This window comes from Rattus norvegicus, chromosome 7, assembly GCF_021556685.1.
Source record: "Rattus norvegicus strain SHRSP/BbbUtx chromosome 7, alternate assembly SHRSP_T2T, whole genome shotgun sequence".
In the NCBI taxonomy this organism is placed as follows: domain Eukaryota; kingdom Metazoa; phylum Chordata; class Mammalia; order Rodentia; family Muridae; genus Rattus; species Rattus norvegicus.
In genome coordinates, this window is record NC_141540.1 from 117759715 (window position 1) to 117786808 (window position 27094).

The following is a 27094-nucleotide window of genomic DNA, read 5'->3' on the forward strand; positions in this document are numbered from 1 at the left end:
CCCGAGTGAAGCCATCTTGCGCAGGCGTACAGTGCAGCGGGCCGCCCAAGGGCAGGGCCTGTGAAGTCGGCAGAAAAGATCACAGCGCCTGCGCACAGGAGGTACAGGTCTGGCCCTAGCGAGAGCGCGCCGGTCGCAAGATGGCTGCGGCCATGCGAGGCCTTGCTGTGTGTGCGCAGCGGGCAGCGGAGCGGCCCGGACATCAGGGGCAGCGACGACACTAGCTCAGCCTTCAGCCACTCTTCTAGAACGCCACCCCAGCCTCTGCCTGCTTCTTCGGAGATGGATCTGGCTGTGGGCCCCGGTGCAGCGGGGCCCAGCAACGTCCCGGCCTTCCTAACCAAGCTGTGGACCCTCGTGAGCGACCCGGACACAGACGCGCTCATCTGCTGGAGCCCGGTAGGAGCTGGCATGGGCCGGAGCGGCCTCATGGGAGGGTTCTGTTGCCGGAGTGAACCTGTTTAGGAGAAGCGGCCTGAGAATAACCAGGCTTGTCTGGGTTCAGCCCTCCCGGCATCCTGGAGGGAGAACGCCGCTGTCTGGGGAGGAAGTGCGCCCCGCCCCCAGAGCCACTCGCGGAGAGTAGGCCGAGACCCAAAATCCTACATTTCACCGGGACGATAAGGACCGGGCTTCCAGTTCAGGGTCTTTGCTCACAGAGAAATAGTTCCCATAGCCCCTCTGCCTTTCTGATTTTAGCAACCATTCAGAGTACGTGGAGGGCCTAACGAATGCATGGAAGAAGAGTGAGAGTAGGAGATGTGAATCCTAAACTCGTCCCTGATAGTCCCTAGACGCCAGAGCAGTTTTGCCCGGCCCTCAAAGGGCGGTGTCGAACCCTATTCTGTTGCCTGGCAGCGGGCTGTGTACACCGCAGACCCTGCTGGACCTGCATCTCTGACTTGCTTGCAGAAGGTGGTTCCGTGTTTGTGTCAATGTGGAAAGTAGAATCTGCTGTCCACATTTGGGTTCTGAGGCCAGAGTGCAGAGCTAGCAAATGGTGGCCTGAAGACAGGCTATTCTGATCCAGGGAGAGGCTATCCTGATCCAGGGAGAGCCTTTGGAGGGATAAAGGTGGCTAGATGCCACCTACTTGACCTCCTGCAAGCCAAATCCGGAGGCTTCTCGGACTCTGCTGAGCACTGACCCCCCCACACACAGTAGTTTCTTAAGCTGGCAAAAATGGAAAAAAGCCTGGGTGGTAGGTAGAGGCCAAGGCTTCTGCCTCTCTGTTGCCTGTTTGTTTAAACTCTGCTCTGCCTAAAGGGTGCTTGGGAATAAAGAGAAGACAAGAAAGCACAGAACTTCACTTCTCACCATTCTTTGTGGTTATTCCATGTTTTCCTAAATGCCATCTTCAGTTCACAACCTCTCCTGGACTTCATACTCCAAGGCAGAGAAAATGACCTTACATTTCTGTCTTTCCCCAACGTTCCTGTCTTCTGTTTTCTTTGGCTGAAAGGGAGTTCTTAGGTCCAGTAGGGATACCAGATATCCTCTGGACTAGTCTGAGCTTAATCCTATTAGGAAGATCCATCTTGTCTGGTAATGTGCCTGCTGTTTCTGCTTATAGATTGATACAAATGTGGGTGAGGTGTCAGTGGATATTCTTCTAGGACAGGATGTTCTGATGAGGGCCTCTCAGTATGAAGATGGATCTGATCTGCCCTGTGACTTCCGTCCAGCCACACAGTTGTACATCACCTGTGAGCCTTGTTAGCATGTTGGGAGGGATGGGCAAGTAGTCTGTACAAAGCAGCAACGGACTCTAGCTTGTATAAGATTCAGCGGTCAGTGGGAGCTGGCATGACCATGAGTACACAAACCAAGCTCTGGCATAGAAGTGGAGAAAGAAAATTCTGGTCTAGGCCAAGAAGGCAGAGCTTCTTGGATCTGGCTGTCCAGCCCACAGAGAGGAAATAATGCTCCTGACCCATGTCCTGTGGGAGCACTTAACATTGTCTTGGAAGCCTCTTTTTTTTTTTTTTTTTTGAAGCCTCTTAACAGTATTCCCCGAAGGCCTACTGATCAGGAGGCTTGGGTCCACATTGTTTTTCAAATATATATCTCAGAAGAGGGCATCCGATCTCATTACAGATGGTTGTGAGCCACCATGTGGTTACTGGGATTTGAACTCAGGACCTTTGGAAGAGCAGTCAGTGCTCTTAACCACTGAGCCATCTCTCCAGCCCTTGGGTCCATATTCTTATTCTGAGTGGTTTTCAGATAAAAATTGTCTTACCTTTCTCAGACATATCCTCCTCCTTGAGGGAACAGGGAGCCTGTCTAGCCCCAGAAATCTTTCACTGAGTCTTGCTAGGTCTGGCTTCTCATTCCTACCACATGGAGACAGAATAGGTCACTACCTTTCTCCAGTTCTGTGGTATTCCATTCCCCATCACTGGCTCTCACCCAGTTACAGGTGCTCCACAAGAACAAGGATCTCAGGAGATCCAGGGGTTTCCCCAGACAGATCCTGGGTGACAGCACACTCTTGACCAGATTAAGGATCCCAGTAAGATCCATGCAAGCATATGAACACGGATGTGGTTCGTCCTCTCAGGAGGCATCCCTTTACCTCCTACCAAAGGTGCCTCCACATCCAATGCTCAGAGATGCAACAAATAGGGTAGAAAACTTAAATAGTTAATCCTCAGGGTCAGTTCTCGGTCATGGCGTTTTCTCCATTGTGCTGTGGTTCCTGTGCTCCCTAAGTAAGACTCTTGCTAGGATTGTCGGCAGAGCCACTTCGGCGCATTTTGAAATGGGGAACAAAACCTAAATTTAAAAAGCAAAGGCTTAGAACCTATATCTAGCTTTATCCCAATTTTGTAAGATCATTTTATCCTGCATGTTTGAGAAATATAAAAAGAAATATGAAAAATAAGTTTGTCTAACTCAAGAGAGTACGATGGTGGTGGTTTGTGTTTAATTTTTTTTTAATTTTCTTCTAGTTTTTAGAAGATAAATGTGTATTTTCGAGTGTGTGTGTGTGTGTGTGTGTGTGCGCGCGCGCGCAAACACACGTGTATAAAGTCCAGAGAGGAACATCTAATGTCCTTTCTATCCCTCAGCCCCTGTTCCCTTAAAGCAGTGTCTCTCACTGATCCTGGAACTTGCCTTCTGTCAGCCAGACTGGCTGGCCAACAACCCACATCCTCTCCACTCCACCCAGGGCTGAGCTTTCAGGCACACACGACCACGCCCAGTCTTGCATGGGTACTAGGAAATCCAAACTCAGACTCTCATGCTTGTGTGGCAAGCTCTCTTTCTACTTAACCATCTCTCCATCTCCTGAACATGTTTTTAACCTACTAACCAACCCCAAGTATTGTTTGTCCTACTAGGTTTAAGAGATCTAGACTAGACCCCACTTGCCCTTTGTACTGACTTTGGTATGCCAGCCCCAGGAGCTACCTGGGGAACTTGAGAATCGGGAAGAGGGCCACATGATTTGTGCCAAATAGGTGCTAGGGCTGGTGGAGAATGAACCAGGGGGGAAACTGAAGCCTTAAATATTCAGGGAGGTAAAAGTAAAAACTGGAATGAAGTACCATTTTTAAGACACTCCTGCTCTTTGATACCCTCACAATGAAGGATCTTGAATTTCGTTGCTAGGTGCCTCTCTGGTCTCACCCTAATCCCAGCCTAGTGATGTGGTTCTCTTCTCTTTGAGAACAGCAGTGACTGTGGGTTGAGCCTCTGGGGGAACCCTGTAATTGAAGAAACTGAGCTCTTGAATACCAGTGCTCAGACAGCCACTGTGGAGGAGCTGGGTCCCAGGAGACGAGTAGTCTGTGCACTGTACAGGGGCAGGGCACCCATCCACCTCAGTATTCTTCAGGGATCACATGAAACCTTTTAAAGCAGAGTCCAACCGTGGTTGATAATCCAGAACTCCTAGGACAAGCAGGGCCACTCCCGTTATCCAAGCTCTGACAGCCAGGTGAGCTCATTTTCAGATGGACAACAGGAACTAACAGGCCTAGTGACCCCGCCCTTACATAGCTGGCAGCCGACTCACAGTGTCAGAAGTCATGTATAGCAGAGGTAAGTTGTGATGTGTGCTGCAGGTTCGGGAGGCTCTGGCACTTCCAGCAGCAACAGTCTGGCATGTGTTGCCCAACAGTCTTCATCCAGCACTAATACTGTGGATGAAAACTGAGGCCAAAAAGCTTGACTTAGAGCTTTAAAAAGTTCATACTCATACTTGCCCAGCTATATACTTGCCTTGCTCACTACCTGTCTCTGTCACTACTGTGTGAGTGTGTGTCTGTATCAGTCTGTACTAGTGTGCATAGTAGTCATTCTCTACCTTGGGGTGCATGTGTGTTCGTGTGTGTCATGTATATATGTGTTTTGCCTGAGTACTCTGTATACTGTGTATATACCTGGTCTGTGCAGAGGCCAAAGAAGGTGTCGTATCCCCTAGAACTTGGGTTACAGGTGATTGTAAGTTGCCATATAGGTGCTAGCAATCAAACCCAGGTCCTCTGGGAAAGTAGACAGTAAGGTAGTCTGCTCTCTAGCCTTGCCACCTTGTTTTCTTTTCTAATTTTAAAAAAGATTTGTTTATTTATTTTATTATATACACTGTACACTGTAGCCATCTTCAGACACATCAGAAGAGGCATCGGATCCTATTACAGATGGTTGTGAGCTACCATGTGGTTGCTGGGATTTGAACTCAGGTCCTCTGGAAGAGCAGTCAGTGCTCTTAACCACTGAGCCATCTCTACAGTCCCCACCTTGTTTTCTAAAGCAGAGTTTTCACTGCTAAGAGCTCACTGATCGGCACAGGCTGACTGGCCAGGGGCTCCAGGGATCCTCCTGCCTCTGCCTTTTCAGTGCTAGGATTGCATGTGCTCACCACTATGCTGGCATTGGTGTATGTGCTAATTCTTTTTCTCATTTGGTTTTGGTTTTTTTTTTGAAACAGGGTCCCTCTGTGTAGCCCTGTCCTGTGTAGCCCTGTGGAACTCATGGACACCAAGCTGAGCTCAAACTGAAAGAGATCCTCCTACCTCTGCCTCCCAACTGCTGGGATTAAAGATATGCACCATGCCTGGCCCTTGTCTTTCATTTCAAGATTTATTTCTGGGCACCGTGGTTCATGCCTTTAATCCCAGTATTCAGGAGGCAGGTGGATCTCTGTGAGTTTGAGACCAGCCTAATCTACAGATTGAGTTCCAGGACAGCCAGGGCTACACAGAAAGGACTTCACTCCCCCACCCCCAACCCCCCAAAATATTATTTTATGTGTATATGTGTGGGTATTTTGCTAGCACACAATAACTGTGGAGACCTGAAGAGATTACCAGGTTCTGTGGAGCTGGAATACAAACAGTCGTTAGCCACCAAGTGTATCTGGGGCTGAACTTGTGTCTTCTGCAAAAACAAGTGCTCTTGACTGCTGGATGGGTGCTAGAGTTATACAAGCACTTTACTAATGAGCCATCTCGTCACTATTTATTGTGTGTGTGTGTGTGTGTGTGTGTGTGTGTGTGTGTGTGTGTGTGTGTGTGTTTATACATCATTCCTGTGGCACAGTGTACAGGTAGATGTCAAATGGCAACTTTTGGAAATGAGTTCTTTTCCACCACCATGTAAGTTTCGGGGATCAAACTCAACTCTTGGGGCAAGTACCTTTGTGCATAGACTCGTCTCACCAGCCCTCCTTTTACCTTTTTAAAGCAGGGTCTCACTGATTGACCAAACTGACCTTGAATTTGTAATCTTCCTGTCTCAGTCTCAAGTAGCTAAGATTGCAGGCCTGTTCCTCCGGTCTTTACTGGTTACCTGCTTTCTTAGGATTGCAGGCCTGTTCCTCCAGTCTTCACTGGTTACTTGCTTTCTTAGTTGGACCCCCAGATAGTTTGCTGTAACCAGCGCTGCAAGCTCTAATCAGAATGTCGTCTGGATAAAGGTAAAGGTCCCTCCTTACCTCTCCACAGAAAAAGGAACCAGCAGAGATCTGTACACTATGGGCTCTATGATCTGACTTGTGTACCTTCTCCTGCCTGGTAGGGGAAGGAAGTAGGGATGGATACAGAGAGTTGCAGGAGTCATCGGTCACTGCAGGTCTCCTGAAGAACAGCCACTCTGTATCCTCGCATACCTGCTAGAGGACTGCACATGTGCTAGGACACAGTTCTTCACTGGAACTCATGGACACCAAGCTGAGCTCAAACTGAAAGAGATCCTCCTACCTCTGCCAGCGTGGGGTTAGATCATTTAAGAAAGAGTAGCTTTGGGGGCTGGAGAGATGGCTCAGCGGTTAAGAGCACCCGACTGCTCTTCCAGAGGTCATGAGTTCAATTCCCAGCAACCACATGGTGGCTCACAACCATCTGTAAAGAGATCTGATGCCCTCTTCTGGTGTATCTGAAGACAGCTACAGTGTACTTATATATAATAAATGAATAAATCTTTAAAAAAAAAAAAAAAAGAAAGAGTAGCTTTGTATACAGGGAGGGCCAGAGTTTTGGGGGCTGTGGGTATACTACTTTAGAGGAAAGAAACAGCTGTCTTTGGATCACAATGACTAGGCTAGGACCTGCCTCTGGCAGCCGAATTTCTTCAAGCTGTAGCAGAAGGAGGAGACTAGCCTTACAGACTGTTAGAGCAGAAGTACTTAGCCCCTGAATACTCAGAACTTGGTGCCTACAAATCCTGCCAAGCTCCTGATTCCAACCTTCTATGCCACATGGTAAGCAAAGTTGACTGGGCCATGTGTGTGGTGGCAATGGAGGTTGCAGTTACTGATGCCTGGGCATGAAAAGGAATGAGCTGGCTCTGACACTTGTTTCAGTTCTCTAGCTTGCTGCTCCTAAAGCCCTAGCTTCTGGGACCCAGGAAATGGCCCAGCAGTTAAGCTCAAGAGAGGGGGCAATACAACATCAGCTTCATCTGTGGAGATACAGAGAAACTAAAATGGCACGGACTGTGACTGGCAGATACTCAAAGAGCAGGTAGCAAATGTCATGGAACCTTTGAGAAAATATTCATAATTTCAGGTTGACTCTGGACAAAATGTATTCAGATAGAATTTTATATGTATTTCTAGTCGTTGGTCTGTGAAGAATAAGATCCCAGACTAGAAATAAGACTCACTGTTTACTGACAGCTGTATTTCAGTTTACTAGCCAGGGTCAGACAGCCACTTCTGCATGGTCATGGCCCCCTTAATTCCACTGACAGATTTCCATTATATACAACTCCTTCCTAAACTGCTCGTGGTCAGCAGAAGAGGGCCCGTGAGCCACTAAGTTACAGAGGTAAACACTGGTGTCAAAGGTTCAAGCCCACATTGCCGGGGCGTTCTGCAGTAGTGCTTGCTGTGGACACACAGGGAGACAGGGAGAATGCAGGATTGAGACTACAAAGAAATGAGAGGGAAGAGAGGTATTAGGAAGAGAGCCCAGGAGTCTGCAGGGGAGAGCTGCCTTCTCTGCAGACAGCAAGAGCCTTTGTGAGAGAAGGTAAACCTCCTCAAGGCAGAGAACACTGCTGGGGGACTTGAGGTGAACAGCGGAGCTCACTCAAGACCACAGCGTGACTAAATCTCGACAGCCAGGGTGGAGAGCTGCCTTGGAGAATGCTTAGGCAAAGTTTGGACATGAACTAGCTAAGCCTAGAGTAAAGATGCTCCAAAAACAAGCCTCAAAATGTGGGAAGGAAGGGCAGGGAGTGATTAAAGGCCCTTGTCTAGCCTAATGACCTGAGAGCAGTCCTCAGGACCTGTGTGGTAAAAAGAATGAATACACTCTTCAGTTGTCCTCTGACTCCCAACACCACCACTTCTAAAAGCATACAGAAATAAATAGTGCTTTTTAAAATTGTGTGTGTGTGTGTGTGTGAATGAGTACACTGTAGCTGTCTTCAGACACACCCACCAGAAGAGGGCATCAAATCCATTACAGATGGTTGTGAGCCACCATGTGGTTGCTGGGAATTGAACTCAGGACCTTTAGAAGAGCAGTGAGTGCTCTTAACTGCTAAGCCATCTTTCCAGCCCCCACTTTTTTTTTTCTTTTTAAATGTGAGGAGAGGGCTGGGGAGTAAGAACCATGTGCGGCTCTTGCAGGGACTCAGGCTCCAGTCCCAGCACCCACATGGAGCCTCACAACTATTTGTTGCGACTTTAGCTCCAGAGAACCTGATAGCCTCTTTTAGCCAGCCGGCAAAATACATGCATGCATACATAGATGTAAAAAGAATGCTAACACCCACTTAAAACACGCTGGGCATAGCAGGGAGCATGTCTCAGCACTGGAGCAGCTGAAACAGAAGGATCCCTGCAGTCCACTGACCAGCCTGACCGAATCAGGGAGCTCTAGGCCAGTGAAAGAACTTGCTTCAGGACACAAAGTGGAGGGGCTGGAAAGATGGCTCTGTGGTTAAGAGCACTGACTGCTCTTCTAGAGGACCTGGGTTTAATTCCCAGCACCCATATTGTGGCTCACGGCCATCTGTACCTCCAGGCCCAGGGGGTCCGGCACTATTTTCTGGCCTCCACGGGTACCAAGCAGGCTCACGGTGCACAGAAAACATAACAAAATACCTATACACATAAAATAAATCTTTAAAAAATTAAAGGGGCTGCAGAGATAGGTCAGTGGTTAAGAGCACTTGATGCTTTTGCAGAGGACCCAACACACACTTAGTAGTTCAAAACCATCTGTACATAACTCCACCTCCAGGGGATCCAGTGCCTTCTTCTGACCTCTATATGCACCCAAGCATTCATGTGGTACACATATATGCTCTCAAGAGGCAATCTTTTGCCTGTAGAAAAAACAATGCCTGCAGAACAGAGAGACAGCTGTTTCAGAGGTGGAGGGAGGAAGATTAGAGGCTTCAAGGTTACCATTGGTTATAAAGTATGTTCAAACCAGCTTGGCACACATGAGTCTGCCTTCCTCTTCCCCTCCATTTTGGAGGGTGGGAGAGAAAGGACAGTTGAATGAAGAGCAAGAGTTAGTCAGGATGACTGCAAACTTACAGAGACTGAGGCACAACCAGAATAACACTAAAGCTCAGGCGTGCTCCCGTGTTCTAAACTGAGGGATTACGTCACGTCAATAGGAAAACATAAATGTACTAACAAGCAAAAGGCGTGCTACGAAATTCATCACCGTCTTCTTGATGAGAACTCGGCATGGAAGTAGTGGGGTCCCTCAGCGTGTGAGAGACCGGAGCACATCCGCACCGCAAGGCTAGACGCTTTCCCGAGACCGAGAGAAGATGAGCTGTCTGCTTTGTCGTTCCTCTTTAACAGTGCTGGATGTTCCAGGCAGTGCAGCGTAGCAAATACATGAAAACCCTAATAAAATACAAATTAGGAGAAGTAAAACTGACTGTTCAAAGAGAGCAGGATAATTTACTGAGGAACTACACAACAGTTGGTGAGATCCTAAGGTCCAGGGTCAATACACAGAAATGACTGTGTGTACGTTTGAACAGTGAGTTCCTGTTGAACAGAGCTGAAGAGATGGCTCTGCACTTAAGTGCTTCCTGGTCTTACAGAGGGCCCAATGACAGGGCAGCAGCAACCACCTGTCACTGTACTCCAGAGCAGCTGACACCCTCCTCTGGCCTCTTCAGGCCTGTACACACGCACATGATCTTTTTTTTTCCTTTTAGTTGAAATATTTTTAATAGTATCAGGAAACACAAGCAAGTCTTGGGCAGCCACTGTGAGCAGGTAAGAACTCCACCCTAAAGGTGGAAGCAGGCCGTGTTCTGAGTCCTGAGGTTGGATGACAAATGCCACCCAGATAGTTCTTCTGTTCTAGTCCAAAGTGTTCACAGGCCCTGCTTCCTCCAGAGCCTGCAGGAGGACACCCTTCCTTGCTTTCCTACTTGTGGTGGTTGCTGTTATTCTGTGGTTATTCCTTGGTTTGTAGCTGCATGGCTTCCGTCATGGCTCGGCATTCTCCCTGAGTGACTAACTTTATTTAGCTGTTTTCTTGTAAGAACATTAGTCCGTTCAAATGAAGGATCCACTGTATTCCAGTGTGACGTCACATCAACTGCAACCCTGTTTACAGATAGTTACATTCTGAGGTATGGAGATTAGGGCTTGAATGTACCTCTCTCCTTTTTTTTTTTTTTAACCGCTATTCCTCTCTTCTCCCACCCCTCCTACTCCTTCTGCAACCCTTCTTCCCACTATTGTACCATTGTACAAATCTTTTCTTTCCTTTTATTTATTTTCCATTATAACCCACTGAGTTCAATTAGTATTGTTTGTACATGCACAGGTGTGAGGTATTATTGGATTATGGGTAACTTACCATTGGCTACACCCCTTAAGAACAATGACTCTACCCTCTCCTCCTCCTCCAGCAGCCACTACCTACCAGTAGCTCCTCAGCCTTGGTAGTGTTTCCTGTGCCCCATCCCCGTCTCTGCCGGAATGTTAGCCGTCTCTGCTGGTTACAGGCCAGCAACAGCTGCCCTGCGTTCATCAGTGCTGTGGCCAAGTCATGTCCCATCTGCCTGTTTGTACATTCTTTCAGCTCCTTCATCAGTGACATTCCCTGAGCCTTGGTGTGGAGTGGAGTGGTCTAGATGTCCCTTTTAGGGCTGAGCACTGAACAGTCATTCATTGATCTACCTTAACTACTGCCCACTGCAAACAAACAAACACAAACTATTTTTAGCAAAGGTTTAGAACAGCACTAACCTATGGAATATTTAGAAGGTAGTTTGACAGCATGTCCAACTTGCAAACATCAGTAACAGATTCCCACAAGGACTTGAATCCTGTCATGGGCTTTTGACTAGGGTCAGGCATAAAATTTGAGTAGACCTCAAACTCAGAGGGATCGCTGACTGCTATATATCCATGTCCAATGAGCCATTGGACAAAGCTCTCTCGGCAGGTCAGTGCTGTAGAATATAGGGTCCTCTCTAAGCAGCTTTCATAGATGAGGCATGAAAGCTTGCTAGTAGGAATAAATTTCTAGATGAGCTCCAACTTGATTTCTCTCTATCTTGTAACCAAAGTATGTGGTATATTCAAAAATAAAGATGTTTTGGGTTATTTGTTGTTTGCTGTGTTTTATTTTATTTTATTTTTTTTTTTTTTGGTTTTCTTTTTCTTTTTTTTTTTTTTTTTCCGGAGCTGGGGACTGAACCCAGGGCCTTGCGCTTGCTAGGCAAGCGCTCTACCACTGAGCTAAATCCCCAACTCCTATTTTTTTGGTTTTCAACACAGGGTTTCTCTGTGTAGCCCTGCCTTTCCTGGACCTAACTCTGTAGACTAGGCTGACCTCAAACTCAAAGAAATCCACTTGCTCTGCCACCTGACTGAGATGACATTCCTACCAGGCTGTCTCTACAGTGAAAGCATTGTCACAAGCAGTTATTACCTGCAGTGTGCCCAGTGCCCCCATATTTCTTCCCTATTTTTCTTTCCTAAAAACATTAACATGTCTGTGTCTGTACTGGATGCTCTGCTGGCGTTCCAGGTGCTGCCGCTCTCCCGAGGGCATGCCCCCCCCCCCCCCAGCTTTGATTTAGTTTTGGTTGGTTGTTGTTATTGTTGTTTGGGGGTGTTTTGTTGGGTTGGTTTTTTGAGATAGGGTCTCGCTGTACCATGTCACAGACTTATTTGTCAGATGTATAGCTAGCAAAGGTTTTTTCCAGTTCTGAAGGCTGCTGCTTTGCTCACTTAACAGTTTCCTTTGCTATTTAAACCTCATGAGTCAGTTATAAACTTGTCAGTGATTGGCCTTAATTCCTGAGCCACTGACACCTTCTCAAGCAGTCCTTACCTAAAGCACAGCTACTTGCTGTGGGTAGTGACCTTTTTAATGTGTTTTAAGTTTAGTTCACAAGAATTTTTCCATCTATATTCCTCACTGAAATTGGTCTGTAATTTTTTTGAGGGGAGAAGGGGTTCGGGACAGAGTTTCTCTGTGTAACAGCCCTGGATGTTCTGGGGCTCACTCTGTAGACCAGGCTGGCCTTGAACTCCCAAGTGCTGGGATTAAAGGCATGCACCACCACTGTCTGGCTCTAATTATTTTTTTTATTAACATTTATTTATTATGTATACATCATACAGCTTTCTGCCTGCATGAATTCCTGCAGGCCAGAAGAGGGCACCAGATCTGATTATAGATGGTTATGAGCCACCATGTGGTTGCTGGGAATTGAACTCAGGACCTCTGGAAGAGCAGACAGTGCTCTTAACCTCTGAGCCATCTCTCCAGCCCTAATTATTTTTTTAATATGTGCTCTTTTTTCTTTTTACTTACATAATTCCCATCTCAACCTCCCCTCCCTCCACTTCTGCTAGCCCCCCCTTCTTCAACCAATCTATTGTCCTCCATTTCTTTCAGAAAAGAGTAGACCTCCCAGCATATGAACGCAGCATAACATGGTAACAGTAAGACTAGGCACAAACCCACATATCAAGGCTCAGTGAAGTGACCCAGTAGGAGGAAAAGGGTCCTAAGAGAAGGCAAAAGAGAGACACTCGGGGTTGGGGATCTAGCTCAGTGGTAGAGCGCTTGCCTAGGAAGCTCAAGGCCCTGGGTTCGGTCCCCAGCTCCGGAAAAAAAAGAACCAAAAAAAAAAAAAGAGAGAGACACTCCTACTCCCACTATTGGAAGTCACACAAAAACCCAAGCTAAACAACCACAACATGTTTACAGACAACCTAGTGCAGACCCATGCAGGCTCCGTGATTGCCCCTTCAGTTTGAGCCCCTTTGAGCCCTTCTTAATGATTCTGTGGGCTGTGTTCTGGTGTTCTTGATCTCTCTGACTCCCAGTGTAAGTCTGCATCTGCACATCTGCACCAGCTGCTGGAGAAAGCCTCACTGATGGCGATTGAGCAGAATATGATTAGGAATAATTTACTTTACCTTTTTTTTGGTGTTGGGGGGGGGGGGTAAGTCATGGCCATACTGGCAATGTTGGGCATGTGCTTTTACAGTTTGGGCCTCAAGTTAGATCATTCATTGGTTGGCTACTCCCATATGCTTTGAGCCCCGGTACATCATGCAGGCAGGACAGGTGTCACAGAACCACACTGGCAGCCTTACATGACCACAGCAACTCTTGTAAGGACAACATTTAATCACAGCTGGCTTACAGGTCCAGAGGTTCCATCCAGTATCATCAAGGCAGGAGCATGGCAGCATCCAGGCAGGCCTGGTGCTAGAGGAGCTGAGAGTTCTACCTCTTGTTCTGAAGACTGGCTTCTAGACAGCTAGGAGAAGGGTCTCAAAGCCTATCCCCTCAGTGACATACTTCCTTTAACAAGGTTACACCTTCTAATGATGCCACTCCCTGAATATGCCAAGCATATTCAAACCATCATACCTGGTTACAGAACATAGCTAGGTCAGGCTCCTTATCTATCCTCCATTGCTAGAAGTCCTTGCTAAGGTCACCAAGTGCCAAGAAGTTTTCACTGCTCTGTCCCCTAGCCCAGTCATCGCTTCTTCCAACCCTCCTTCCCCAACCTGACTCCTTCTCAAGCACACACTCCCCCAGCCCACCCACAAATGTTCCCTCTTCCAGGACACTCAGGCGTGCCCCTTGAGCCCTCCTTGTTACTTCGTCTCTCTGGGGCTGTGGAATCCATTGTGATTATTACACAGCTAATATCTACTTAGAAGTGAGTCTTCTGGGCCACTTCTGGGATTGCTTTGCTCAGGATGATTTTTTTGTTCTACTTTCATCCGTGTGACAGCACATTTGATGATATCACTTTTTTCTAACAGCTGCGTAATACTCCATTGTATAAATACACCACATTATCTTCATCCATTTTTCGGCTGGAGGACATCTAGGTTGTTTCCAGTTTCTGGCTTTTATGAATAAAGCTGCTATGAACATAGTTGGGCAAGGTTCCTTGTGTGATGGTGGGGCGTCTTTCGGGTCTATGCCCAGGAGTGGTGTATAGTAGCTGGGTCTTAAAGTAGAACTATTCCCAGTTTTCTGAGAAACAGCCAAATTGATTTCCAGAGTGGTTGTACAAGTTAAGTTTGCACTCCCACCAGCAATGGAGAAGCGTTCCCTTGCTCCATCCATATCCTCACCAGCATGTGCTATCACTTGAGTTTTTGATCCAGCCATTCTGACTGGCGTAAGATAGAATCTCAGCGTTGTTTTGGTTTGCATTTTTCTGATGACTGTGGGCTTTGAACATGTTTTAAACTGCTTCTTGGCCATTCAGGATTGTTCTGTTGAGAATTCTCTGTGTCGATCTGTGCCCCATTTTGTAATTGGGTTGTTTGGGTGGTTGGTGTTCAGTTTCTTGAGTTCTTTAGTCCTCTGTCAGATGTAGGGTTGGCGAAGATCCTTTCCCAGTGTGAAGGCTGCCATCTTGTCCTTTGCCATTCAGAAGCTTCTCAGTTTCACGAGGTCCCATTTATCAGTTGTTGATCTTAGAGCCTGAGCCACTAGTGTTCTGTTCAGGAGTTGTCTCCTGTACCAGTGAGTTCAAGGCTACTCCCCTCTTTCTGTTCTATTAGACTTACTGTATGTGGTTTTATGTTGAGGTCCTTGATCCACTTGGACTTGAGTTTTGTGCAGGTGATAGATAAGGATCCATTTGCAATCTTCTGCATGCAGACGTCCAGTTAGACCAGCACCATTGGTTGGAGATGTTTTCTTTTTCCATTGTATGGTTTTGCCTTCTTTTGTCAAATGTCAGCTATCCATAGGTGTGTGGGTTTATTTCAGGGTCTTCAATTCGATTCCACTTTCAACATGTCTTTTCCTATACCAGTACTGTGCAGTGTTTATCACTATTGCTCTGTAGCACAGCTTGGGGTCAGGGATGGTAATGCCTTGGGAAGTTCTTTTATTGTTCAGGCTTGTTTTAGCTAGCCTGGGTTTTTTTGGTTTTTTGGTTTGTTTGTTTTTTTTCTCACAAAGTTGAGAATTGTCCTTTCAAGGTCTCTGAAGAATTGTGTTGGAATTACGATGGGGCTTGTATTGAATGTGTAAATTGCTTTTAGAAGGGTGGCCATTTTTACTATGTTAATTCTACTGATCCATGAGCATAGAAGATCTTTCCATGATACTTCTTTCAATTTCTTTCTTTAAAGACTTGAAGTATTTGTTATAAAAGTCTTTCACGAGTTGGGGATTTAGCTCAGTGGTAGAGTGCTTGCCTAGGAAGCGCAAGGCCCTGGGTTCGGTCCCCAGCTCTGAAAAAAAAAAAGTCTTTCACTTGGTTGGTTAGAGTTACCCCAAGATATTTTATCTTTTTTTTGTGACTCTTGGAAAGGGTGGTGTTTTCTAGTCTGTTTCTCATCTGTATATATGAGGGTTACTGTTTTGTCTTTTTAGTCAATCTTGTGTCCAGCCTCTGCTGAAGGTAAATTGTTTGTTTGGTTGTTTGTTGTTTGGTTTTTCAAGACAAGGTTTCTCTGTGTAGCCCTGTCTGAAACTCACAGAGATCTGCTGCCTCTGCCCGTCAGGCGCTTTGGGTATCAGGGTAAGGCTTTACTAACAAGAGTTCGGTTAGGGGCTGGAGAGATGGCTCAGTGGTTAAGAGCACTGACTGCTCTTTCAGAGATCCTGAGTTCAAATCCCACCAACCACATGGTGGCTCACAATCATCTATAAGGAGATCCAATACCTTCTCCTGGTGTGTCTGAAGACAGCTACAGTGTACTTATAGATAATAAATAAATCTTTTTTTTAAATTATTAAAAAATTAATAAAAAAAAGTTTGGTTAGGGCAGGAAAAACAACACAGTGGCTAAAATTCCTCTTACAGGGGATCCAAGTTCAGTTCCCAGCACCCACATCACACAGCTCCTAACTGCCTGTAACTCCAGCCACAGAGGGATCCAATATCTCTGGCCTCTAGGAGCATCCGCACTGGTGTGCACATACGCTCTGAGGTCCAGGTCAGTAAGAGGCAAGAGTGGTTGGGTGGGGCTCCTTCCTTTGATATTGTCTAGAATAGCCTGAAAGGCTTTGGTGCCAGTTCTCTGTAGATCTGGTAAAATGTACCAATAAACCCATCAAGACCTGGACATTTGTGTCTTTTGGGAGTTTTTTAATTACTGCTCAAATTTCACTTTTTGTTATAGATATAAATTACTTATCTTGATTTAATTCAGGTGGGTGATATATGTCCCAGAATGATGATCTGTCTCCTCCTTTTAGCTAGTTTGGGCAGAGGTTTGTCGATTTTTTTGTTTATCTGCTTTGTTTTATTTTGCTTAGACAGGATCTATCTACACAACCCAGTGTCCTTAAGATTCACTATATAGACGAGGCTGGCCTTGAACTGATAGACATCCACCTGCCTCTACCTCCCATCCAGGTACTGGGATTAAAAGTATGTGCCACCATGCCTAGCAATGGGTTTGTCTTCCTTATCCTTTCAAAGAACCCCCTCCTTTTTTTGTTTCTAGTCTTTCTATTCAAGTTTTTGGTTTTGTTTGGCTTTTTGGATTTTTCTCCATTTCATTAATTTCTATACTAAGATTAAATAAAAATTGAGAGTTTGGCCTATTCTGGGGCTCTAAGATGTATCTTTAAGTTATTTTTGAGGTGTATACTAATGCCTAACATTTTGTTGGTTTTGTGGTATTTGTTTTGTTTTTGTTTTTTTTCCTTTCTGTCTTGCCTAACTGCTATTCTATTCTCCTATGACTTAGGCCTTCCTTTGGCTTCATGGACCGTATCCTTTTCCGTCTGAAGGATTCCTTGAAGTGTGTTCTGTAGAGATTACTGACTATAAACTACTTTACACCGTTTTTGTTTCTCCTTCCATTGTGCCATTAGCTTTGCTGGGTAGAGCAATCTGGACTGGCTTGAAAACTTCAAAACTTGAAATGCATCCTTCTAGCTTGGTGGTGGTTTTTAATCCGAACATAGGTGGGTCTCTGTGAGGTAAGGTCCAGCTTGGTCTACAGGGTGAGTTCCAGGACAGCCAGAGCTACACAGAGAAACTGTTATCTTGAACCCCTCTGCCCTCCTGGCCAAGAAAACAAGACAAAAAAACAGACATAACTGCTTTTACAGTTGCTCAAGGGAGTTCAGTATTGAGTGCAGTCTTCCATTGGTATTGTAGAGTAGGACTGTCATGGACCCACACACATTTCCCATGGTTTAAATTACTCCTGGATGATTATAGTAACTGTTGTGACGTAAGTGCTATATACATACATTATGATGATTTGCATGGTTAATAATAGCAAAACCAAGCGTGTGCATGCAAAGTGCTGAGACAGTTCCTTTAGTGTCTTAAGTTTGCTGTTGGTAGAATCCACAGGTAGGGATTTTTTTTTTTCAAAAGGAATTTCCAGTCATATCTTTATCTCCTGTTTCCCTATTTTCTTTCATCTGTTTTTGTTGTTGTTTGTTTGTTTGTTTGTTTGTTTGTTTTTTAAGTTTCCTTATTTTTTTTCTTACACTCATATGTATTGCTGTGCTTACTGATCAGCATTCTATGGTGGGTTTGAAGCAGAATCTCCCTTGGAACATTTACCATTAATAATGCTCTGTTTAATGATCCTTCTTTTGCTGCTTCAAATATTATTTCTTTGTTTCTCTGAGCTTTATTATTTTACACGTATGAGTGTTTTACCTGCATGTATGAAAGTATTCTACATCCAGGCCTGGTGCCCATGCAGGCCAGAAGAGGGTGCCAGATGCCCTGGAACTGGAGGTACAGACTCGTAATCTGCAGAACAGCAGCTGCTCTTAACTGCTGAGCCATCTCTGTCCCTTCAGCATGTGTACAGCAGCAGTGTCTTTTGTAAAGTTGACTATCTTGTCCTTCCTGGGCAGTCTCTGCTCTTCCCCCTAGTCTGTCATGTGTGAATCATACTTGCATTCTGTGTCACTAGTGTATTATGGGACTCAATGGTGGCTGAATCATCTTGCTTGCTTACTGCTTGTGACTTGGCCAGGCTGCTTCAGAAAGACTGCTTCTCCTTGATGACAGCCACTGCCTAGCAATTGTAGCATTCAGCATTGAAGCAACAACAGTTACTGCCTAGACGTGCTGCTGTTTTATGTAATGCTCTGGGACACAGGTTGTTGGGCAGTCAGATCCAGTTAAATTTGTGAGCATTAGTGAGGTTGTCAGGCTGCTTTTCTTGGGGTATTTCAGTGGGTTCATTGAGCAAAAGCGGATTTGAGTTAGTCTTACATTCTAATCCCAAAGGGCTCTATTCAGCTTACTTTCCCATCTAGGCAGACTAGCCTGGAGCTCAGCTCACGTATTGTTGGCACACACTGGGGCTTGAGCTTTCCAATACTGTTTGACTTCAAGTGAGCTAGAGCGCCTTCCTTATGGACTGTAGCTACTGTACTTCTCAGCCAAACACTCTGACTGTGCATATCCTGTCCTTCTTGTCAGCTAAGGTGAGGGTGGCTGGCCTGGTCTTCTCTGTTCTTGGGGCTAGGAACACTGAGGTGGAAGACCAGTCCAAGCAGTAATGTGATCTCATCAACTTACAGATGGAAACGACACATCCTTCCAGAAGTTTCCTTAAACCTTGACAAAACTAAGGAGAGGGATCCCTACAATTTAGCCACACCTTCCAGGGTGTGCAACATCTAATATGGGGATTAGTGCCAGGGAGAGTAGACAGTAGTTTGTAAAAGACACTCACTGATCCAATGAGTTCTAGTGGTTTCATTGGTCACTCTTATTTACTTGATGCATGTGGAACAATTTCAGGGATATTAAATTGATCTAAACAAGCTTTATGTGTGTTACCGAAGAGGAAGCACTGTCCCAGAACTCTACAGTCCCAGTCCAATGAGGCTTTCCTTCTATCTTCAAGGATATGAATCTGACTAGACAGTTTTTATCCAGCAGCTAATCAGTGAGTCAGTCACCGTCTGTGTTGATGTGGCTGTGAGTTGGCGGTTTACAAGGCCCTTCTTCCCTGGCCCTGAGTTTGGCACTTGGATTATGGAGTGAACATGTGTGAATCCCTTTAAGTTTTATCTGTTTAAAGTTCCTTTAGTTTCTTGGATGTTTTTCATCTACTCTGTTTTTGATCAGTTTTCCTAACTATAGTCTTTTGTCCACCTCATCTTCTGAGATGCCCATTAAGCATAGGAGGTCTGATGATGTTTACAGGTCTTTCTCAGCTGTTCGTTTTATTCACTTAGCCACTGTTCTGTTGCTGTGAAGAGACTCCAGGACCACAGCATCTCTTAGAAGAGAAAACATTTCATTGGGGGCTTGTGTACAGTTTTAGAGAGTTAATCTGTTATCATCAAGGCAGGGAGGGAGAGGAGCATGGTGGCATGCATGGAACTAGAGTAGTTGAAGACAGAATGAATGAATGAATGAATGAATGAATGAATGAATGGGTCTGGAATAGGCTTTTTAAACTTGAAAGCCCACTCCCAATGGCTGTCTTCAGTCTATAATCTCAGTCAGCTGTTCTCCCTGTGCTCATCTTCTTGAGTCTCCAGGTGAATTTTTAACCTGAGTTGTACTTTACAAATCCAGAATGTCAACTTGGTGTTTCTTTCCCGCTTTTTATTGCTTTCACTGAGATTCTCCATTAGTAGGCCATCATCCTTACACCTAGTCTTTCATGTGCAGTTCTTCAGGTCTTTGGCCATACTAGAAGTTAGAGTCTGTGGTCTCATGAGTCCAACATAGGGAATATTCTAGTCACTCTTTCTTTCCTCTTATAGTTTTCTTTCCCGTTGCTCTTCTTTTTAATTAAATTATCTTTAAAAAAAAACTAAAGGGACTCATAATGACGACTTCATAATCCAACTGCAAACTTGAGACCAGGGAAGGACTTTGCAGGCAACAAAGTCATATTCACATCAGTTTGAGCATGCACACACGTGTGTAGAAAGAAGTTAGAGGATGACTTGTGACGTCAGCTCTCTCCTACTGTGTGAGTACCAGGGATTGAACTCGGGCTGTCAGGCTTGGCAGTGGTTGCCTTCGCCTGCTGAGCCATCTGCAGCAGCCATAGCTTTGTTTAAATGCCTCATTGTTTTTGACTCTGTTAGTCTGTGGTGGCTGCTGTGAAAGCGAAACGTCCCCTGCACCCCTCACTTTTGTCACTATGCCATTGTTGGTTCTGATGACTTCCCTGGACTAATTATGTTGTATTTGTGTTCTTGGTGGCCATTGCACTTCGTCCAGCTGACTTAAGTAAAAGTTGAGCTGTATTTCCTTTAAAGAAACTGGAGCCTGTGAGTTTGCAGTCTTTCCTGGGGCCTCTCTGTATATGCTGACTGCCATCTTTAACACATGACCTGAGAGTGACAACCCAACATTCTATCCTACTTCCCGTTCATGCCAGAGGGAGAGCCTCTAGCCCTCATAGGTCTTCCCTGAGCATGTACACAGCTCTAATGTGTGCACAGTCTTTGAATTCCCAGGAAGACTTCAGAGTCCCTAATGATCCCTCATTCACGACCTTTTAAAGTTTCTGGCTAGCCTGTGCTGTACATTGTCTCAGCAGCCAAGAACAGTCTTCTTCTACATGCTCCTTTATGTCTCTGGATTGGGACAGCCTCAGGTCTAGCAGAGCCAGCCTTACTTTGAGAGTCTTCCAGCACCAAGACCTTGAGTGAACTCTTACCCATGTTCTCACTGCTATGGCATCCACTGGTCTCAAAGCTGAGGAGACTGGACAGTTAGTCTCTTGCTCTCACTGATACCACACTTCCTACCTGTGCTTTTCCTCCTGCTCAGGATTCTCTTCCTCCTGTGTGCACTTGCCCTACTGTTTCTGCTTAAGTTTGTTTCACTGCTCTGTGTGTTGGAAAGCAGCCATGGTGCAAGTCCAACACCTTGGGATCCTTTTGATTTATTCTACCTATCTGTATTATAGTTCACCCCAATGAAGAGACTGGTTCCTTAGCTAATTTGTTTGCACATCCATGAGAATACTATCCCCTACCCACTGTGGGGCCTCCCCACTCCAGTATCAAATGCCTCTAAGTTGCCATGGCCTTTGAGCCCCTCCTGGTGGTTCTGGACTGTGGTCAGGAAAGCACCAGTAGGAAGGATGGTCATGTGGGATTCAACAGTCTCAGGTTTTCATCTTAGGGTGAAAAAGGATAAGGTGCTATTTTTCATCAGGACTGGCTTCCAGAGCAACAGTAACGTCATTCCTATTTTCACTGCCACAATTTGGAGCTCTGTATGTGTGTGTCGTCCGTGTGTTCTTGAGTATATATGTGTACTACATGTATGCAAGAGCCCATGGAAGACAAAGAAGGCCATCAGGTCACTTGGTAAAAGTAAAAAAAATAAATAAAGGTAAAACTTGGAATCACCGACAGTTGTGAGCTGCCATCTGCTCGCTAGGAACCAAACCCAGGTCTTCCATAAAAACAGTAAACACTCTGAACCATTGAACTATGTCTCAGCTGATCTTAGCTATTCTTTTTTTTTTTTTTTTTTTTTTTTCTTTTTTCTTTTTTTCGGAGCTGGGGACCGAACCCAGGGCCTTGCGCTTGTTAGGCAAGCGCTCTATCACTGAGCTAAATCCCCAACCCCGATCTTAGCTATTCTTAAAGAAAGTTTACTGATTAAAACTAAATGCTGGTCAGTCCCTAGAGATGACCAGAGTGCTCTGGGTAATTGGTGGGTCTAAACCTAAACTGAAACCTGCCAGGGAGCTAAGATCTTGTCTCTGGCTACATGGTCCTCACTGCTCAGACCTAGGTCCCATGGCCTGGATACCAACCATAGAGACCTAAGGTTGAGCTTACCTCCTGCTACCACTATGGAGGGAGAATGTGCAATGCCCACCACATGGAAAGACACTTCAGGCCATAGTGGAAGTATGGTGGCAGCTGCTACACACGGCTTCCCCATGTGTCTCCTGACAGAGTGGGAACAGCTTCCACGTGTTTGACCAGGGCCAGTTTGCCAAGGAGGTGCTGCCCAAGTACTTCAAGCACAACAACATGGCCAGCTTTGTGCGGCAGCTCAACATGTGTGAGTACCTCTTGTGGGATGGTGTGCCTGCTTCCTAGGTGTGGAGAAACAGACCCCAGCATACTGCTAAGGGATGGAGGCCTGGGTTGGCTGAGGAAGGATCCTCATGAGTTTGACCCTGAATTCTCCAGGAAACAGTATAGGATATGAGGCCCTAACCTAATAGCCACACTTCCATTTGCAAGAGGGCAAGCTATGTGGGGACAAGATCTTTTCTAACCAAGACTAACTTGCTGTGGTAAATGGACACCAGTCAGAACCTTGTATAGTTCTCTAGGAGGCCCCTTGCCTGCCCTGGCCATGGCTATGGCTAGGCTGCTGAAGTTCTGGTGCCTGGTCCTCAAACGGAACTCCCCACTTCTACATGCACAGATGGCTTCCGAAAAGTAGTCCACATTGAGCAGGGTGGCCTGGTCAAGCCTGAGAGGGATGACACCGAGTTCCAGCATCCATGTTTCCTGCGTGGCCAGGAACAGCTCCTTGAGAATATCAAGAGGAAAGTGACCAGCGTGAGTCACCAGCCCTGAGTACAACCCCTCCCTGCCCTCAGATAGCCCTACTAGCCTAAAAGCATAGCCTGTGCTCATCTATCTCTGACCCCCTCCCCCTTCCCAGTGTTTCCCACACCCTCCTCACTCCCTGGATGCTAGGTGAAGCACAGGAGCCTACCACAGTCCAGAGCCACTGTCTACTCTTGTATGCCCCACCCCTTAGGTGTCCACCCTGAAGAGTGAGGACATAAAAATACGCCAGGACAGTGTCACCAGGCTGTTGACAGATGTGCAGCTGATGAAGGGGAAACAGGAGTGTATGGACTCCAAGCTCCTGGCCATGAAGCAGTAGGTCCCGAGGCTCAGGAGGGTGGCCAGGTTGCTTTGGGTCTCCTACCCCACCCTGCAGAGCCATTCAAGCCTCCTTCCCCCTTCCCAGCCTGCCTTGGTTTCTATGACAAAACCTTGTCCTGTACATCTCCAAACACATAATGGGGTTGGACATCTCCTACTGCAGCCACTTCTCACCCCCTACTGGGCTTCACATTGTCAGGATTTGAGCACATAGAGCCCATTTCCAGGTGCCTCCCTGAAAGCCAGGGCTGGCAGGAGCTGACCACAACAGTCCTCGGGCCAGACCTCCCCACTGTTCTCTGTTCACAATGACTCCAGCTCCCCCTTTCTCACTCAGTAATGGGATCACAGTTCACAGCTGCCTTTTACCCCCCAACTGTGGGTAATCTGCAGTTTAGGGTCTTTCCCAGAGCCCTGTCCTGTGTGTCTAGCCAGTATGTGACAAGTCCTCCATTCCAGCTAGGATCCTAAGGTATACCATCAGATTCTATCCATGCCCTCCCCCAGCCCTGGCTGACACTAATCCTGCCCTGTAAGTAGAACAGAGTTAGGGAATCAGGAGTGCAGTAGTCCAGTCCTGTCTGTCAACAGCCTGGCTCTCTGGCTCTTGCGATGTGTTGCAGCGAGAACGAGGCCCTGTGGCGGGAGGTGGCCAGCCTTCGGCAGAAGCATGCCCAGCAGCAAAAAGTTGTCAACAAGGTGGGCAGAGCTGGTGGTTGGTGGGTTCCCTCCATGACTGGGCCAGGGTGACTGTATCCTTTCTGCCCCACAGCTCATCCAATTCCTGATCTCACTGGTGCAGTCGAACCGGATCCTGGGGGTGAAAAGAAAGATGTGAGGCTCTGGAAATGTCTACACTGTCCACTCTGACCCTGCGCCTTGGTGTCCTCTGCTTGCTGTATATCCTGGGCGCCACCAAGGTCGGTGTAGGCAGTTGACCTGTCTCTTCCCTACAGCCCTCTGATGTTGAGTGACAGCAGCTCAGCACACTCTGTGCCCAAGTATGGTCGACAGTACTCCCTGGAGCATGTCCATGGTCCCGGCCCATACTCAGTAAGCACCAAGCTCCATGGGACTGCCAGTAAGTGTGTAGTGGGTGCTGGGTGGCCCAGGCTACCACGGGTATGCCTTGCATGTGGCCTTTGTCTCTAATTGCAGGCTCCATCTCCAGCCTACAGCAGCTCTAGCCTTTACTCCTCTGATGCTGTCACCAGCTCTGGGCCCATAATCTCCGATATCACTGAGCTGGCTCCCACCAGCCCTTTGGCCTCCCCAGGCAGGAGCATAGATGAGAGGTGGGGCTGCAGTACCTTTATCCCTCCTATCACCTTAGTGGGTCAGCCTTTATGGACCTTGGGGCAGAGTTGGAAGTGGGTGGAGCTAACTCAGGCTCCTTCTAACTTGTCTGTCATTGTCTAACATGTTCAGGCCTCTGTCCAGCAGCACCCTGGTCCGTGTCAAGGAAGAGCCCCCCAGCCCACCTCATAGCCCTCGGGTACTGGAGGCAAGCCCTGGGCGCCCAGCCTCCATGGATACCCCTTTGTCCCCAACTGCCTTCATTGACTCCATCCTTCGAGAGAGCGAACCTACCCCTGCTGCCTCAAACACAGCCCCTATGGACACAACCGGAGCCCAAGCCCCTGCACCCCCAGCCCCCTCCACCCCTGAGAAGTGCCTCAGCGTAGCCTGCCTAGACAAGTGAGTGCTGTGCCCACCCTGTCTCCCTATAGCCTCTGAACCCCAACAGCATGGGATTTCCTCAGGCTGGGCACGGGGTACCTATGTCTTAGTGAGGCACAATCCCTGCAGTTTGCTGGGAGTTGATGGGTTGGATCTGTTCTCCTAAACCTGAGTGAGGTTGAAGCTGGGGAGGGAGACCAACCATATCACTAGAAATGGGATATGCCCCTGCCTCTTGGGCCCCCCTTACTACTGCCATCACCCTCTCTTGTGGCAAGCCCCAAGATCTTTGGATCTGTCATTCTCCCTAGACCGACACAGGAAATGATGAGTTAAGGTCCAGCCTTGACCACCACCCCTCAGGCACATCCCAAAGGCTGAGTGAGCGAGGACGGTGGGCATAGATCCCCCGTCCCCCGCCTGCAATGGGGGGGCTCTTGTCTTTGTATCTTGCAGTTTGGCTCGCGCTCCACAGATGTCTGGGGTCGCCCGCCTCTTCCCCTGCCCCTCTTCCTTTCTGCATGGCCGAGTCCAGCCAGGGTTAGCGCTGCCCCCACTTGGGAGGGAGGAGGACTCCGCCAGGCCCCCTCCCACAGCCATGGACCAGTTCCCAACCCGGGCATAGCACTTGCCCTGCCTGGCGAAGAGCACCAGGGAATGGTCTCACAGGCTCTGCATCTCCACTGACTCCCTTTGCACCAGCCAGTGGCCGTAATAGGGACAAGTTTCCTGCCTGCCCCAGCTACCAGTACAGGCTGCTACGATGAGCTTCCTGTCAGAGTAGGGCAGGCCCCATGGCACCTACAGAGCCATTTTAACTGCCTTGCCCATGGCCTAAGGCCTCTGGTCTAAGGGAGGACTACCCATGCCAAGCACAGTCCTGTTTCCTCTCCTTACTCTATTCCTGGTGCAGTGGCAAGACTATCAAACCTGAAAAATCTGCCCTCCTATCCAACAACACCTCTTTCCTTCTTCTCCATCTCCCTCTTGGCCTGCCTTAGTAACTAAAGCCTCCTAGGATGTCCTGCCCACGGGCCATGCTATATCCCTCCCTCAGCAGCCATGGAGGGCAAGCTCACTACTAGCCCTTTTGGCATCTTCCCAGAGACACACACACAGTCCCCAGCCCATGCTGGCTATGCAGAAGGACCTTGCTTGGGGGGCTGCAACCAAAGGGGAGCCCTTCTCCAGCAGGAGTGCGGCTGGGTGGGAGCCTGGGGCATTAGTTCACCTGCCCACTTGCCCTGGGCCAGGAACGAGCTAAGTGATCACCTGGATGCCATGGACTCCAACCTGGACAACCTGCAGACCATGCTGACAAGCCACGGCTTCAGTGTGGACACCAGTGCCCTGCTGGACGTGAGTCTGGTCATCCCTACCCAACCCGCTCCATCCCACCCACAAGCCAGCCCTGACTTCCCTCCCTCCTCCTGCAGCTGTTCAGCCCCTCGGTGACCATGCCCGACATGAGCCTGCCTGACCTGGACAGCAGCCTGGCCAGCGTGCGTAGGCGGGCAGGGTGGGGGGCAGAGGGGGCCATCAACAACCCTCACTGTGTTCTCTGTCCCACAGATTCAGGAACTTCTATCTCCCCAAGAGCCTCCCAGGCCTATTGAGGCAGAGAATAGTAACGCCGACTCAGGTGAGCTAAGCTTCTGTGCCCCTCCCAACTCTCACTTCCAACTTGCCCACCCCCACCATCCTGACCCCATTTCCCACAGGAAAGCAGCTGGTGCACTACACGGCTCAGCCTCTGTTCCTGCTGGACCCTGATGCTGTGGACACAGGGAGCAGTGAACTGCCTGTGCTCTTTGAGCTGGGGGAGAGCTCCTACTTCTCTGAGGGAGATGACTACACGGATGATCCCACCATCTCTCTTCTGACGGGCACTGAACCCCACAAAGCCAAGGACCCCACTGTCTCCTAGAGGTTTCAGTTGTCAGGCTGGCTTGGGCCTGGCCCCCAGCCTATTCCTAGGACACGGCTGGTCTGGGGAGACAAGACAGTTGGGTAGTCCAGGGAATCCTAGGTCAAGCCAGCACAACCCCAGTGGAGCACAGATGGGACTTGGGCTTGGGCAGTACCTTGGATCAAGAGGAAGATCCTGAAGGCTGCATACCTGCTGCCTTCACCCCAGCCCCAAGTCTGCTCTCTGGGTCAGAGCTTCACAGCCACACTTGGACTGACCCTGCAGGTTGTTCATAAAATTGTATTTTGGATTTTTACATGAGAGTCCCCTTTAACCCTTCACAAATAAATATATATATACATACATATATATATATATATATATATACATGCACACGGAGATGGGCAGATGATAAACAGGTTCTACTGTGGCCTCCTGTGTGTTTCCTCCTGCCCTGAGGGATCTGGAAGGTGGGGATGTAGGCAGGGAGTTCAGAACTTACTACATGTCTCCTTGGAAAAATACAGATACCTGTGATACCCCCTAGACCAACCTTGATCCACAGAACTAGTATTTGCTCACAGCTTTTTCTTTAGGGGACCAATCTGGCCCATGCTGTTGTCAGCAAGAGTGTTCTGCATGGCCATGCTGGACACGTTGGCAGAGCCAGGCCCTTATCTGTCAGGCACTGGGCTGCTTCTGAAGTTGTTCCTGCTGTCTCGTCTCGCAC

At 47.6% G+C, this 27094-nt stretch overlaps 1 protein-coding gene across 15 annotated transcripts; it reads left to right on the top strand.

Annotated features, from left to right (window-relative positions):
* The first annotated feature begins 84 nt into the window (after positions 1–84).
* Positions 85–27026, top strand: Hsf1 (heat shock transcription factor 1). Of its 15 annotated transcripts, none has more exons than XM_087559187.1 (14): positions 99–399; positions 21822–21930; positions 22303–22439; positions 22645–22769; positions 23399–23474; positions 23548–23609; positions 23732–23828; positions 23934–24070; positions 24204–24473; positions 24912–24995; positions 25709–25814; positions 25892–25957; positions 26028–26097; positions 26177–26731. In XM_087559187.1, the coding sequence occupies exons 1-14, from the start codon at positions 283–285 to the stop codon at positions 26380–26382; spliced, it is 1662 nt and encodes a 553-aa protein (XP_087415313.1). In that variant the 5' UTR covers positions 99–282; the 3' UTR covers positions 26383–26731.
* The last annotated feature ends 68 nt before the right edge of the window (positions 27027–27094 follow it).